The 17,307-nt window shown below is 39.2% G+C and overlaps 1 protein-coding gene across 5 annotated transcripts in view; it reads right to left on the reverse strand.

Annotated features, from left to right (window-relative positions):
• ush2a (Usher syndrome 2A (autosomal recessive, mild)) overlaps nucleotides 1-17,307 on the reverse strand; it is a 400,820-nt gene that overhangs the window by 303,697 nt on the left and 79,816 nt on the right. For all 5 annotated transcript variants that reach the window (XM_061879051.1, XM_061879076.1, XM_061879060.1 and 2 more), the window contains exons 6-12: nucleotides 13,847-13,982; nucleotides 8,689-8,752; nucleotides 8,069-8,170; nucleotides 7,710-7,899; nucleotides 6,817-7,025; nucleotides 5,678-5,899; nucleotides 4,204-4,297 (exon numbers count right to left, since the gene is read on the reverse strand). In XM_061879051.1, coding sequence (XP_061735035.1) covers nucleotides 4,204-4,297; nucleotides 5,678-5,899; nucleotides 6,817-7,025; nucleotides 7,710-7,899; nucleotides 8,069-8,170; nucleotides 8,689-8,752; nucleotides 13,847-13,982 — 1,017 coding nt within the window. The remainder of the gene's footprint in view (nucleotides 1-4,203; nucleotides 4,298-5,677; nucleotides 5,900-6,816; nucleotides 7,026-7,709; nucleotides 7,900-8,068; nucleotides 8,171-8,688; nucleotides 8,753-13,846; nucleotides 13,983-17,307) is intronic.

Below are 17,307 nucleotides of genomic sequence, written 5' to 3' on the forward strand. Positions count from 1 at the left end.
TCAGTACAGATTGGTGTCTTATCCCATTGTATTGTGCATTACAATGTGTTACTCCACTTGAAAAATAGTTCCTCAGTATTCACCCTTACAATAACAGTGTCGCTGCAGCTTGGTCATTAGACAGGTTACAAAATGAATTAAAGCTGAAAGCAGCGTTGGTCGGGTCCGCCTTTAGCTGCTGCCCCCGAGACCCACGGCCGGATAAGCGTTAGAAGACGCCTTGGAGCCACTATTTCGAGAATCTAATGCATTGTGAAAGTAATGCAGTTGTTGTATTGAAGTGAAAATATCAAACTTCCTGTTGATTTTTGCTAAAGTATGTTAATTATTAAAATGTAGGTCTAAGTGAGACCTACATAGTGTTTTTTGTTTCATGTCTCTCTGACTTTCCTACCGGAAGTTACAAGCAGTTTTGTTTTCTTCCGAGGAGCAGTTTGTCCGTGTTGTATTCCTAGGGGGGCGGTAGAGCGCAATTTTGAGTTTTGAGGTTAGGTTTTTTCATCAGATCGCAATTTTTGCCAGACCTGATGTGTGTGTCAAGTTTGGTGAGTTTAGAAGCATTTTAAGGGGGTCAAATAACAGCTCAAAGAGGCAAAAATGACATTTTTTTAGGAGACTTTGCACAGGGGTTCTTTGAAGGCGCGTAAAATCAAAACCTGAGAACTTATCAAAACTCTGTTCTATACTTTTAATCTGAAGGGTGCAATCTCTCTCCTGTGCGAGTTTGACGCCAAAACCACAAACGCATTCAGAGGAGATAATGTTTGAAGAAAGGTGACCGTTTTTTAAAAAACTTTTGTTTTGAAGGGGGGATTTCAAACTTCCTGTTGATTTTTGTTGGGGGTTGTCAAACTATGAAATGTAGGTCTAAGCGAGACCTACATAGAGGTTTTTGTTTCATGTCTCTCCGACATTCTTACCGGAAGTTACAAGCAATTTTGTCTGTGTGTTCTTCCTAGGAGCAGTTTTTTCAGTGTTTTATTCAAAAATAGCGCTAGAGCGCAATTTTTAGTTTTGGGGTTTGGTTTTTTCATTAGATCGTAATATTCGCCAGTCCTTATGTGTGCGCCAAGTTTGGTGACTTTTGAAGCATTTTAAAGGGGTCAAATTACAGCGCAAAAAGGCAAAAATGGCATTTTTTGCGAAACATTTATTTTGAAGGGGTTTTTGGCAACTTCCTGTAGATTTTTGCTGAAAGAAGTGAGTGTATGAAAATTGGGTCTAAGTCAGACCTACATAGGAGTTTTTGTTTCATGTTGCTATGACATTCCTAACAGAAGTTACATGCAGTTTTGTCTTTAATTTTTTCCTAGGGGGCGCTAGAGCGCAATTTTCATTTTGGGGGATTGGTTGCTTAATATGTTGGGAAGGTTTGCTATACCGACGTGTGTGTCAAATTTGGTGAGTTTTGAAGCATGTTAAGGGGGTCAAATTACAGTGCGTAGGTGCGGAATATTAATAAAACACAGCAGTTTCAATAGGGTCCTTGGCCCATGGCAAGCCATGGTCCTGCGGACCCTAAACATTAAGTGTTACTAACAATTTTTTTAATGCATTTTAAAGTGATTTAGAGGCACAAATGATTGCTCCCATTAGCTGCATTGATAGCCACAAAAATTATTTCCCCTTTAATACTGATTTAGTACTTACTAAAGTTTTTTTTAGCTGCATTAGTGCCCAAGGTTGTTTGACAATTTTTTGTGTTTTTTAAGCAATGCAATTAATTCCATTGTTAAAACATCCATCCATCCATTTCCTACCGCTTGTCCCGTTCAGGGTCACGGGGGGTCACTGCTGCCTATCTCACCTGCATTCGGGCGGAAGGCGGTGTACACCCTGGACAAGTCGCAACCTCATTGCAGGGCCAACACATATAGACAGACAACATTCACACACTAGGGCCAATTTAGTGTTGCCAATCAACCTATCTTTGTGAAATTTTTTTTATTATATTTTATTCAATAAGTCTTTTATAACCATCAGTAAGGGGAATTTCTTTAAAAAAAAAAAACAGTCATTACTTGAGACGGCAGAATAGTGGATGAAAAGAAAGTTTCCACACAAACCAATGAATGGAATACAAAGCCAGGCAGTGAGGAGAGAGGAGGGCTGGCAAAGAAAAGAGTGCAGTGAAATGGAGCAAAAGACAAACAGAGAGAGAGACATCTGATTAGAGATGCATGCTGTGGGAATGTCATTGTTCTAGTCGATTTAAGACATTATTTCAACTGAGACCCAAGAGAGAGAGAGCATGAGATGGAGAACAGTCGACAAAAGGAAAATAATATAGACAAGAGGGGCCAAATGCAGAGTGGTAGAAGTGAGATAACAATGGTGGAAAAAAGAAACAGAAGCACAGATCTTTCATGCATATTAGCCAGGATGACAAACTGTAATTGACAACGTCCTATTAAGTGTGTGCTTTTACATGACAAATGAAACTTCTGTTCCACAGAATGGGACTCATGCAGCAGGGTTTGAGACTAAAGTAGTAACATAAGTGATGCTTGTTGACAGCTGTATGTCTGTATCCATAAAGTCAGGTAGCTAAAATACACAAACAAAAGTGTATGAATGATACATAAGTGGTGAATAATTCAGGTTGGCATTGCAAACGTTGATGTGAAAGAAGCAGCCTTAAAGAACTTTTCAACGCTGACCAGAAAGACAATTTATTGGGGATTAGGGGGGACACTATTAACATAGAACAAATCGAGCGAAGATGTAGCAAACGAAACATTTAGGGGCCTAATCTAAGATCCAAGTAACACATGCTAAACATTGAGTGCAAACTACAAAATTGCTGGTAGTGTTATTTGGCATGTTGTGTGTGTGATCTTCTAACACTGTGTGTGCAATTGATAACAGGTGCAAAAGTGGTGCAGACTACTCTATTTGAATGAGGATTTTGCATGTATCACCAGCATTATGCGCCCATAGAAACACTTACTTCCCTCCACATTCATGACTTCATGCCCTCCAGTTTGTGGGGTTTTGCAACTATGAACAAACAGCACACATCTATTATATGTAAACACTATTTCTGCAATATATAATCGCAATCAAGACAACACAAACCATTTGTAGGATGTGGACCATCACAACAAATCAGCGCACTCATGCATCTGGTATGATCCAAACAAGAGAAAAAGCAAATTGCAATAAGTTCTTCTTTATAGGAAATATATTATATTAATATATTTCGTAAATTAAAAATGTTCACACCATAGATAAAAAACGGCAGCTGACACAAACAATCAATTGAATGGGTTTATCAGCCCCTTAAGTTATCTAGCAAATATAAAATAATAAATCAGTATCGCTGAATAGACAATAAGTCTATACATTTCTACAGTCCAGATATGTTGACAAGTACATGAGGGACAAAAGCTTCTCTCTCCAGTTGTCTAAACAGTGCAATCATCTCCTTTCTCACAGCAATGTGTATAACTGTTTCAGTTTGCAAGCAGATTCCAGACATGCTAAATAAGGACATAAAATAGTGGCCGCAGAACAGTTTTAGCTGTGATAAATCACACTGCGTGTGCTGGATACTTAAATTAGCATTTTTCCCTCCCTGTATTGTTGGCGTTCTGATGTTCAGCATATATTCTTCTTATTCGGAAAGACAGACAAGCTAAATGGATTGTGCTCCTCATTTTGAGATGCAATACTGTGCACACGAGTTTACAGTAGATCAGCTTTGTGTGTTCTATCAAGTTTGCACATGTTTTTGTACACGCAAACCTGTAGACCAGGCACAAAGTGTTTCTATCAATAAATCACCATAAAGGCTGCTAAAGGACAATACAACTAACTTCAAACTCTCAGAACAATGAGTGATTCAGGGGCCCAAATTAACCTTTTGGAGAGCCGATACAAATGTGTCTCTTTTAAAAAAACACTTCCTAACATTTGAATTTATCACATATCACAAAAGTTTTTATCATACATCAAATACATATTAAATACTAGGTGTTATGTATATCTTCCTGAGAATCATTAAACTCTGCAGTCGACATTTTTTGTTTGCTTAATATGGCTATTCCTGAAATTTGTAACTGTGGAGAAAAAAAGACTACCAGTACAGTCATGCTTTAATCATATTGTGTTTGTTTGGGGTAAACTATCCACAGATCATTCCAAGAACTAATGAGACAAGTAAATTGATGTTGGTGTTGTACTGCATGTTTTGTTACTTACATTGTTTCCCACAGAGTGGCTTTCAGGCAGACACAGGCAGCGATAGGGAGTGAGGGTGGTGTCACAGTGGTTTGCATGGCCGTGACACTCACACCTGGTGATGTTGCAGAAAGTAGAAAAAGTATGAAGGAGATATTCTCCATCTTTGAAAAACATTGATCAACAAAAAAGTTATCAGGGTTACACAAGTTTAACAATAAAAAATTATGAATAAAAAAATAACTCAAAGTCGATGCTGTGACACTTAGCTTCCCTTGCTCATAAATTGATAGGACCATTAAGAAGCTGCCATTTAACATTTATAAATGCCATGATGAAAATCATCGGAGCAACATAACATGTAGCAGACAGTCCTCTATCGCTTATATGCACACAAGTCATTTAATTATTCATTCAGACATTCTGATGATTTTCTTTATTTTATTCTTTCCTTTGTGCATTCCTTCACCTCCTGTCCTCTATTGTGATATTTCTTCCTGTTCTCTCGTGGCAAGATTAATGAAATCTGATGCTCTGAGGGCTTTTCCCATTCATAATTAACAAGCGTTTTCTCAAAGTTTTTATTGTTTTGATGTAGTCGATTCACTGCCTTGTTGATGTCATTGTGTTGTTAACAGAATGTAATGTTGGGCGGTACAGCTCGGTTGGTAGAGTGGCCGTGCCAGCAACTTGGGGGTTGCAGGTTCGATTCCCACTTCCGCCATCGTAGTCACTGCCGTTGTGTCCTTGGGCAAGACACTTTACCCACCTGCTCCCAGTGCCACCCACACTGGTTTAAATGTAACTTAGATATTGGGTTTCATTATGTAAAGCGCTTTGAGTCAGTAGAGAAAAGTGCTATATAAATATAATTCACTTCACTTATTTCACTAACTCATTAAGATTCCAACTAACTTTTACATCTCTCACTAACATTCATTCATCACCTTTCACCAGATATGAATATAAAATGTCTCAACTTCCTCATGTTGTGTTCTCTGGTCACCCAAACTCTAATGAAAGTATACAGTTGTGCTCTGTGATACACACGAACAGACAAAGTGAACATTGTCATGCAAGGATAGCTGAAAAAGGGATGACGTGCGAGGGAATGTAAAGGTTAAATTTTGACAGTACTAAATCTTGCTTGGCTTACTAAAACGTAACACATTCCTGATTAAAACAGTTCTGAGGGAAGAGAAGGAGGGTAAAAAGGAATTGCTTCTTGTATAATCCCATAATTACTAGTCATAAAAATACAGTAATAAAGAAATGTGTTAGAAGTTACTCTGAGAAAAGCTAATAAAGTCTGCACTGAGTAGTAGTTTCTAAAATCTATTAGTGAACATGATGACAAAGGTATTGGGTTACTGGTTAGAATAAGGATTCTTATTGATTAATGCACCAAATGTTTTCAGCATTTTCATTTAAAAAACGCACACAACTTCAAGTCTTTAGCGTGATCATCTTGTGTTTTGAACATTAATGGTCGCACCTGCCACTGATGGTGATTTCTTTGATGGCATAGTGTCTGTGTCGCTGGTCCACCCCGGCTGCTCTGGTGTGGTATTGTCCTTTGATATGTATTCTAACCTGGGTGGCATGTACCATCCTCTGGAGAGCGGGGGTGTTGTAGAAATCATTGTAGCCTGGCCTCAGGTTTGGCTCTGGGTTCAGTAGGTTCACTGAGACGTTACCTCCAGTATAGGGCACGGTGCTAAAATATAAACAAACAAAGAAACTGACATACTGTAGCCATTTTGTGAATAGTAGTTTAATAACAAAACACCATGCTTTAGGAGAACAGTTCATCTGTATGGCTTCGTAAAATATTGTATTTTTATATGAACGCAAAATAAATATCCCTGGAGCAGATCAGGGATCAGAAAACACTTGAAACAAACACTCTAGTGAACCCACAGAGCAAAAAGTCTCCTAAGATTAAATACATCTTGCTAGATAAGAAACTTAAATCTTCAATGATCAAACAAAATCTATTTCTTATTGATATAAATATCAACTGCCAAAGATTAGAAAGTGTTTTTTTTTTGTTGCCAGTGTGACGTTCAACTGCTCCCATGCCAAATTATTTGATGCATGCAAGTCTGCCAGGCACAGTTGTGTGTGATATCATCCGTCAGTCAGGCGAAAAATGAGCAATGACTACATAATCTCTGATCTCACGCAGGTAGGTAACCTTACCCGGACTAGCTTGTGCCAACACTGGCCTTGATGGCTGCAGCCTTGCCAAAATGTACTCTGAGGTACTGTGTGTCTGTGAATGTGTTAGACAGTGTTCCAAGTTCTGTTCTGAACCAAAGGTGGCTCTATGACCAAGAGTAAAGTGCAAAGGGGACTGTGGGTGGTAAATGTTTAAATATTGTCAATTAGAAAGCCAGAATAGGGTGTGTTTCTGAATGCTAACTGTGCATTGATGTAGGAGTGTTTTAAAATTTGCAACCTGTCAATTCTGAAAGTAACACCTATAGCAACTATTAGTTTTGCTAGGTACCTCATTTAAGAGCCAGTGGTAAATGCACATACAGCAGAGCAGATTGTTGAAACAAACTCATGTTGTAAAAACACTGCATATGATACTCATATTTATTAGTAAAAACAAGTGTTGGGTCCAACCTGGGCAGTTGGAGGCAGTTGACTGAGTCAGGTGTTAGCAAAGGCCCGTTGTTCTGCATCTCAAACACACTGCAGGCTTTGGCCAAATACTGCCAGTCCAACCAGTGTTCGTCTCGATAAGTAGTGTTCTGTCGACGTGGGAGTCTTTGCCTTTGGATGAGAAGTGACTCCGGCAAGTGTCCACCAAACTGAATTATGACATAAAACACCTATAAAAAGGAGTAAACAACTATAAGAAGGCTGTTGCTGATAACATACAGCAAATAATAGTACAGAACAATTGGATGTGTGACAAATATATTGCATTGTGGGTCCAGTGATTTATAATATTTTGGATTAAAGGTGTATTGTTTTTCTTAAGGGGCTGTTTGCAAACTTTACACGGGTGCTTAGAGGGCGCTAACTTTCCAAAATGTAAAGCATTACATCAATCTTCTTTTGGCTTTAATGCCTAATTTACGCCCCCTAGCTACTAGTGTTAGCTATTATTGAATGTACAACCTATCATAACAACAACATGACTGCAAATTCTTAATTGCTTCTCTGGGACTGCTTTTGTGTATGTGCACACACCCTGTGAGGATACTTGTCATGTGAGGATACTTGTATACGAGACAGCAGTGAGTGAATTTTTTATTTAACATGATTGGTAATTGTGAAAAATATACACATTTAAAAAAAACAAATGTTCTGTTAAAACATTAATGGTAGCGTTAGCTACCCGTGGTGGTCTTACTGTATATTTTTTGACTTGAACAATGTATCTATGTGCAGGTTAGAAACAGCCCCAGAATATACATATCTTGTTTACAGTTCAGTTCAACATATCCGAAAGGGAGCGGAAAGAAGAAAAGTTGATTTACTCCTACCACATTATACTTATGACCTCTTACCTGATATTGCCCATTTGCCAAATCAACAGTAATAGTTAGCCCCTCGTCCAACTCCTGAGTGGTCAAGATCTTAGAGCGCCATGCGGTCCCCATGTCCTGATCATTGATGTAAGTGAGTGGATGAGCATTTAGATTTAGCCTTAGGACTCGATCATTGGTGGTGTCCTCAACAGCATTGGGGATACAGTAACTGTTTATAGTGACAGTAAAAAAAAAAAAATAGCATTATCATTTACAGTATGTAAAATGAAACTAGCCAATTTAAAACAGACTGGAACTTATGAATATGAAATTGTTTACGATACTAAATGTTCAGTTATAAAAGCTCACTCTTTTAATTGACCAAAGTAGCACTGTACCGTTCTACTAAAGGGTGCACCCTGGGGTGAGTGGGAGGGCAGCGACACTCAGACTGGGAATGCAGCTGTGGCAGGGCACCGGAATAAATCTCGACGATTTCCCTGTAGAAGAAAATAAAAATATATATATAGCTAAAAGGCAAGCAAAGTGAAATGTGATTTTTTTTTTTACAAAGTGACAATGAATGAACTAAGAGAAAAGCTAAATGAAATGACACTTATTTTCTACCAAAATTGCAGTTTAACCAAACACGCTAGTGCAGCATTATGTTCATTGTAATTACCACAAATGTTCTTTTATCTTAGATAAACTCTTTTAGCACTTGTTAATGGGACTTTGCCAGTGATGTATAATTTATCTCTACTCAATCTTAAGCAAGGAAAGGTTTACTGTCTTCATGACATCCTATCCAAAAGAAACACTAATTGCCTTGTATTGAATTTCTAAGGAAAATCCTCTGGAAGCACTATGGATTTTAAGATACAAGGATTAGACTTTCCTTTCTTTCCTTCCACTGTTTATCACTCCAAACTACTCTGTCTGTCACCATCCTATCCATAGAATAGGTAATTTTCCTTCCTAAGCTTCCTACTCAGAGTCATTCAGAAAACCACCTCACCTGTTGGTCAAAGTAGCAGGATAAAATCTAAAGTCCTGCATCCACCCCATGAACTGATTGGACCCTGGAGAGAAAGGAAAAAGTGGTAATGGGTTCGTACTGAAAGTATATAGTGAGAGGATTTCAAAGTATTTAGTAGATTATCTTCTTATTGATAACGACTACGGTAAGTGATATCTGCTTACACCTGCTCATATTGGTTAGGCTTATGATCCAAAGCTGACAAAGTGTGTAATTGGTGACACTAAATAATATGCAAAGTAGGTTTGCAGTGTTTCCCATGTATATGTTTTATAATTAAGAGTCTGAGGTTTGAGCAACTGGCTTTCGTAGTTGGTCAGCAGTTGAGTGGCGTGTGTGTTGCAGGAGACTCATTGAGAAGTACAAAGTTAGCGGGCAGTATTCGTTTCCACAGAGTTTGGTGACTATATACTGTATGTCTGTAAGTATAAAAACACTTGGGATTTTTAATCAATTTTGTTCCATTAAAATCTCATTTGATAAACATTTTTACAAGTTCACTCTGCTAATTTTTGTTTGGCCTGACAATGACCTGGTCCATTGTACGTTAGCATTAAGCTAGCAGCAATAGAGTCAACCTTTATCCTGTATAATTGTATGGCTTTTTTTTTTAGTTCATAAACTGTATTGTTGATTTAACATGATTCTGACAGGTATGTGCACTTCATATGTATTTTAAAGTACTTTTTTGTGCGGTTAGTTTTACAGTAGCTCTATTGTGGAGACTATCAATCTATTTCAAGTTGTTTTTTTATCTCCAATTTAAAAAGCTGTTTACATATTCAGCAAACTAAATTCCAACCTTCAGGGAGCGCAAAATAATATATATCAATAAACCCGGGGTGTACAAAGTGCAACCTGTGCAACATTTCAGTAAGAAAATAAGCAGCATCAATTGAAAAAATAGAGCAATATAATATAATATGAAAAATATATGTTAACACAGATTTGTTTAAATCATACGTACAACTTCTTTTTAGCCTTTTTATAGAAAAGCACATTATGTGATGACGTCATATTGACACCAACCCGGCCACACTCCCATCACACCTTTAGCCACACACCTACTGCCATAAGTTTATTGGCAATCTGTTGGAAACACTGGTTTGTATAGTTCTTGACTTGTCATGCAATAAAACAGTGGTTCTTAACCTGGGTTCGATCGAACCCTAGAGGTTCGGTGAGTCGGCCTCAGAGGTTCGGCGGAGCCTCCGCCGCTGAGGTCAAGATGCACCCAACTCAACATGTAAATAAAAACTTCTCCCTATCAGCGTATTACGGATACCCCCAAACAATTTTCCTTCTGATTTGCAGGTGTGTAATTTGTTGTGAGTTCATGCACTGAGTTTGTGTTGTTCTTTGAACAAGGTGATGTTCATGCTTGGTTCATTTTGTGCACCAGTAGAAAAACATAACTTTGTCTTAAATTAGAAAAAAAAAAAAAAAAATAACTAAAAAAGGTTTGGCGAAGGCGCATATGAAACTGGTGGTGTTCGGTACCTGCAACAAGGCTAAGAACTACTGCTATAAAAGAAAAGAACCTCCGCCAAATTGTCTTAGTAAAAATGTCCCCCAAACTGTCTTAGTAAAAAAAACTAAGAGATGTAATCTAACCCAAAGCATCTTTCATGCTGACATTCCGCAAAATCTGTGCTTTTTACAGAAACCGGTGAAGCAGGACGTTTCTGTAACCGTCTGTGCGTTTACTCAAAGGCACTGAATCTCGACATTAGGTAGTTCTGTGCTATATACCTGTAGAGACTGATATATTATATTATCATATATATACTATATTGCCAAAAGTATTTGGCCACCTGCTTTGACTGACATATTAACTTGTAGTGCCATCTCATTCCTAACCCATAGGGTTCAATATGAAATCGGCCCACATTTTGCAGCTATTACAGCTTCAACTCTTCTGGGAACGCTGTCCAGGAGGTTGCAGTGTGTTTATAGAAATTTTTGACCATTCTTCCAAAAGCGCATTGGTGAGGTCACACCTGGTCGAGAAGGCCTGGCTCTCAGTCTCTCTTCTAATTCAGCCCCAAGGTGTTCTATTGCGTTCAGGTCAGGACTCTGTGCAGGTCTGTCAAGCTGATCCACACCAGACTCCATGTCATCCATATCTTTATGGACCTTACTTTGTTCACTGGTGCACAGTCATGTTGGAAGACCAAGGAACCCACTCCAAACTGTTCCCACAAGGTTGGGAGCATGGAATTGTCCAGAATGTTTTGGTATCCTGGAGCATTCAAATTTCCTTTCACTGGAACTAAGGGGCCAAGCCCAACTCCTGAAAAAGAACCCCACACCATAATTCCTCCTCCATCAAATGTCATACTGGGCACAATGCAATGTTCCGTTATCTTGGCAAACTCCAAACCCAGACTCGTCCATCAGATTGCCAGATGTAAAAATGTATTTCATCACTCTAGAAAAGGCTTTTCCACTGCTCTAGAGTCCAGTGGCGACGTTCTTAACACCACTGCATCGGACGCTTTGCATTGGACTTGGTTATGTATTGCTTAGCTGCAGCTGCTCAGCCATGAAAACCCAGTCCGTGAAGCTCTCTGCATACTGTATGTGGGCTAATTGGAGGGCCACATGAAGTTTGGAGCTCTGTAGCAACTGACTGTGCAGAAAGAGGGCAACCTCTTTACACTATGCGCTTCAGCATCCGCTGACCCCTCTCTGTCAGTTTACGTGGCTGAGTTGTTGTTGTTCCCAAACGCTTCCATTTTCTTACAATAAAGCAGACAGTTGACTTTGGAATATTTAGGAGCGAGTGAATTTCACGACTGGATTTGTTACAAAGGTGGCATCCTCTGACAGTTCCACGCTGGAAATCACTGAGCTCCTGAGAGCGGTCCATTCTTTCACAAATGTTTGTAGAAACAGTCTCCATGCCTAAGTACTTGATTTTATACACCTGTGGCCGGGCCAAGTGATCAGGATACCTGATTCTAATCATTTGGATGGTTGGAGAAATACTTTTGGCGATACAGTGTATGTGACAATATATCATGACATTCATGCTAGCATTTGGTATGACGTACACAATACTTGCTACTTCAGAAGTTATTATTTTTAACACAAAAAGGGAGAGAAAACCAAGTCTCGGATAAACTTCACACTCAATTTTTTATTTTTATTTTGTGATTTGCTTAAACACACGTGGCATTCTGCCTCTGTTAAAGCTTTGATTAGTGGTTCGACGTTAGCCCCCATTCTATGTGTACAGCACTGAAACAATTAGAAACAGCAATTACAAAAATGTGTTTTCTAAGGTCAGTGTGACCCCTGATTGATATATGAATAACTGAATAACAATGTTACATTAGGGAGAGTTTTATCTTTACGCTTTGAGAAAATCATGATTTTGAATATCAGAAGTTTCGTAAAGCTGAGATTAACACTTAACTCTAAACAAAAAAATCTTATACTGTAAAAAGCAGGCAGGAATTAAGCACATATTCGGAACTTTCATGAAGCGTGCCGACTGATGCTAGGAAAAAAGGATGAGTTAGGGTATTACTGGACTGTGCACAAAAAACGACATCAAACTGATAAGTGAACACATCTCCACACACAAGCGTCCAAATTTGACGATGCTTGATGGAACATGAAAAACTTAAACACAAAAGGCAATGATGTTGGTCCAGAGAGTGTTTAGTGTCCAACAAAGTTCTGTCTAGTTTGAGAACAACTCTTAGAAAAGGGATAACGTCTCTAAGCATTGACAGAACCCTTGCCATGTCTAGCTTTGTCTAAGAGTGTGTGTGTTTAGCAGCTTTACTGTGTGTGTGCTCCAGCAAACTCCCAATATGAACATATGCATGTGCATGCCCCTGTGTGCTCACATTTGCATTTGAGGAAGGCTTTGCTGCGTTTGGCTCGAGTACATTGTGCGACGACGAGCGTGTGTGTGTGTTAAGGTGGTTTTTGTGAGTCTAAAACTGAATGAGAGTGCGAGAGTGTTATGGGATCTAAGTGTGTTCGAACAGTGTGTGGTTGTGCAGCCTGAAGCTTTGGCTAAGGATTTCTTTAGCGCGTGGAAATGGGATTATGGCTTCCTCTGTAAAGTACTGTCTCTATTGTTACTGGGATGATGCAAGGTATAAGCCTTAATTCTCCCTTCTGTGCGTAGGTCTCCGTCTTCCAAACTCTGTTTCACTCATCCGTTGCATCGCTAAGTGGCTTCTTTGTTTTTTTATATTGCTGGAACCGTTGACAGCCGATGCGTGCATTTTTGTGTAATTTGATTATGCCTCTATTACATTTAAGTAGTAGTTGATCATTTTGACACATGTGCTTACCTTTACTGACATCAAGTTGTGTTTGATAAATTTGAGATAAATAGAAGTAGAACGAGAGGCCATAACTAAAACTTTTGGGACAAAAGTTATTTATAACACCCTAATAAAGTTAAGTTCCTTTCATTTTACTCATCAGATGAAGATTTCTCCCACCAACAAGAAAACATGGTTGTTAATCAATACACCTGATCAGCATTTGCACAATCAATTCACTGATCAGAATTCTAGACACAGCCCCTAAGGGTTTGACGATCACCTCGCCACGCACAAACACACACGCACGCACACGCAGCCAATCACTTGTATTGATCACAAGCTCTGATGTGATCTTCAGCTTATCAGATGCTACCTGAAGTGAACCAGGGATCAATGCCTGATAAACGAGAAGAAAAACACCCGTTTCTCACTCTGAAGATGAACGGATATCATTTTTCTCTCAATTTCTCTGCTATTGATTGAGATGGCTCCGAGGCACCACCAATCAATCACAAATGTGTTGTTGAATGAGGAGTGGGCAAAAAGGTGGTTTAATCATTGACACAATATTAAGAAACACAGACAAGATACACTAAGAAGTGTGATTTTTTTCTATCTGCAGAGGAAACAAAATTGAATGGCCTATTCTAGGGATGGAATTTTTGGGCACTTTGGCTGTTTCTGCGCATTGTAAGGATTGATAACCCATATCTAGACTGAAAGTATCGAGCGTAACAGAAGGGAAACAAAATAATTAATGTTTAAATCGGTTAGGTTCTGATTATTTGATGCTGAGAGCTGGTTGTACAATTGTCACAGTCTGTGTGTAAAACAACCATTCTTACCTTTGGAGCCGAGGCCCACACTTATGCGACTGTCTTCATTGCTATCACGCAGTCTGTTGGTCAGGGATTGTGTCTCGGAAGCTGTGCCGTCTTCCTCCAGCCCATTTAGAAACAGACTGACCTGTCTGTCATGGACCTACCGTAGAATTCAGATAGAGTAAGACATGTTGTCCAGAAAAAACATCTTCATGGCTTTATCACAGGTTTTTACAGCTTAAGCATCTTACACAAGTAATGTGGTGCGAGCACTAGTAAAAGCAACAACAGACTACCATTACAAATTAACGCTAAGGGTGTAACCATACATACATCAACGTCATATCAGAATTTTTCAGTGCGAAAATGTTGCACTTTGCGTGCCACTTGATTCCCTGGCGAAAATGTTGCACTTTGCGTGCCACTTGATTCCCTGGTGTCCTTTTTTGCTGTTTCTAATTTGGCATTCCATTACCTTAGATGCTAAAGATTGGCGGAGTTACGACCCACACCTGTAGCGTCCTCTTATTCAAGGTGCAGGCTAGCAACAGACAGACGTGGGATTGTTTGCTACTTTGGAGCATGTCCTTCCTCTTCCATTCTCTTCCTCAGAAGTCTCACTGCTAAGAATTCAGCTAGTTGTTAATACTATAGTCTTGTATAAATCCCAGTGGCTCCGCCCAGGATCTCCTCTTAATTTTTGTTACTTGTAAGAGTAATTTTATTTTTGCCAGTACCCTTTATTTTGATTTTCCTTTTTGTCACTCTCCGGCTGAGCCCTCTGTGAAGAACTTTTTCTGTGCATATAGTGTCACGGCAGACATTAAAAAGGCAGTTGACTGCATCCTGGGTCCAAACTCAAATCAGGACCTAACAGAAATGTTCGATTTGGTATAAGTCCCAATTGATAAACAATAAATTGAGGGAGAGGAAGGCTGCCCCACGTCCGGCGTTATCTACTCATTAAACAATGCAGCCCACTGCCTTGCTTTTAGCTACCAGGAATCATGGCTAATCCGAACTGCTCAGATGACCAGACACAGTTGGAAACACCTGTGGTTTTCTTTTTTCTACGTGTTACTAATTAGATTGGAGCGTGTAAGTGTAGTTCTGAACATACGTTGAGCACTATGATTTACGCCTTAAAGTCGTGGACGGTATCACAGAATTTGTCGGTAAAACAACCTATTGTTGAACGCAGAATTATCACAGAAATGTACATTATGTGACTGAAAGTCTGTCATAGTAAGGAGAAGGAACATTTGTCTGGAGGAATCATGTTTTTGCGGACGGCTCATTGGTCCCCGAAAATCCCATCAGCCCCCTCCTGAAGTAAACCATGTCGATTGGCTACTTGAAACAACAGCTAAATCTGCAAACAAACTACAAAGCTAATCCAGTCAAGACAACCCCCACATCTCGTCTGCTTGTGTCTTTGTGGATGAGACCACCAATTTCAGGGATTGTAGCATTATAAACATTGTCTTTTGTAATTTCATGATTGAACTTGACAGCTTCTAATATTAGCTGATACTTATAATACAGTGGAACCTTGATTTACAAAACTCACTATTTGTGAACCTTTCGGTTTACAAACTTATAGATTTAGCCAAATATGCCTCAGTGTGCAAACCATGTCTCTGTGTACAAAATGGCTGCCGGCAGGACAGCTGGTATAGAAATAGATTGAGGAAGCAGCCTTCCTACCAAAGCAAGCTTTTAATTTCATGACAACTGACTTTTCTAGGAAAAGATGCCTAAGCGGAGGAGAACACTACCTCTTGTTCAGCGTCACATCTTAAAGGCCTACTGAAACCCACTACTACCCTCCACGCAGTCTGATAGTTTATATATCAATGATGAAATATTAACATTGCAACACATGCCAATACGGCCTTTTTAGTTTACTAAATTGCAATTTTAAATTTCCCGGGACTTTTTTCTTGAAAATGTCGCGTAATGATGACGTGTACGCTTGATGTCACGGGCTGTTAGGAATTTGAGCCCTGCGCACACACACAGCTAAAAGTCGTCGGCTTTAACGGCATAAATACACAGTATTTTGGACATCTGTGTTGCTGAATCTTTTGCAATTTGTTCAATTAATATTGGAGAAGTCAAAGTAGAAAGACGAAGTTGGGAAGCTTTAGCCACACAAACACACGGTGATTTCCTTGTTTAAAATTCACGGAGGTGAAACTTTACTATGGATCAGAGCGGACATGGAACCAGACCGAATGTCAACCAGCAGGTTTCGGTGAGAAAATTGTGGTTAAAAAGTCGCTTCTTACCGGATATCAGCTGAGCTTCTGCCGCCCATACAGCTGCCGTCGACTTCCCTGAGACACTGCGCGTCAACACCCGGCCGTGGACGTACACTTCCGACTATCAGGTACTGTTAAACTCACTAAAACACTAGCAACACAATAGAAAGATAAGGGATTTCCCAGAATTATCCTAGTAAATGTCTCTAAAAACATATGAATCCGTCTCAATGCAATCGCGTTTTTATTTTTTTTTTTCCTAGTCCGTCGCTATCAATATCCTCAAACACGAATCTTTCATCCTCGCTCAAATTAATGGGGAAATTGTCGTTTTCTCGGTCCGAATAGCTGTTTTTGTTGGAGGCTCCCATTAAAATCAATGTGAATACGTGAGGAGCCATCAACATGTGACGTCATCATCTGCGACTTCCCGGTAGAGGCAGGGGTTTTCTCCAGCTGCGAACTTTATCGTGGATGTTCTCTACTAAATCCTTTCAGAAAAACTATGGCAATATCGCGAAATTAGGTTAGATTTGATAGTACTTTATTTATTCCGTCAGGAGAGTACCTTCAGGAAAATTTTAATTTTCAGCACAATCCCATTCAAGATCAGACAAACATTACAGGGAGACAGAACAGGATCGCTGACGGGTCTGCAGGCTTCCAGCGCCCCTTACAAAAAAGATGAGATACAGGTAAACGGGGGGGAATGGGAGAAAAAAAAAAAAAAAGATTAAAATTAAAAATTAAAAATTAAAAAAAAAAAGATCAAGTATGACACATAGAATGGACCTGTTATCCCTGTTTAAATAAGAAAATCTAATTTCAGTAGGCCTTTAAGTGTTCAAACACGCACAAATACACGGGTCCCTATTACCCGGCCCCTCGGATCATTTCTCTACCTCTGTCTGCTCCTTTCTCTCGCTGTGAGGAGAAACTCACGAGAGGAATTTGCCAAAGTTAATCAGAATCAGCTTTATGCACTGTAAATGGAATTTACCTTTTACATTTTTATCATTGGAGCAATATGGTTTTTAAAGTTAAGGAATTGTGCAGTTTCTGATCGTTTGTAAGAGCACCAAAGGGATTTCTCTGTGTGTGCATGTGTTAGCAGAGCAGCGCATACGAACATCAGCTTTTGTCATGTTATTACAGAGATAGTTAATTTATTATATTCTTATGTTTGTTCAATATACAATACCGTATAGCACTTTATATTGT

This window comes from Nerophis ophidion, linkage group LG02 (assembly GCF_033978795.1).
Source record: "Nerophis ophidion isolate RoL-2023_Sa linkage group LG02, RoL_Noph_v1.0, whole genome shotgun sequence".
Lineage (NCBI taxonomy): Eukaryota > Metazoa > Chordata > Actinopteri > Syngnathiformes > Syngnathidae > Nerophis > Nerophis ophidion.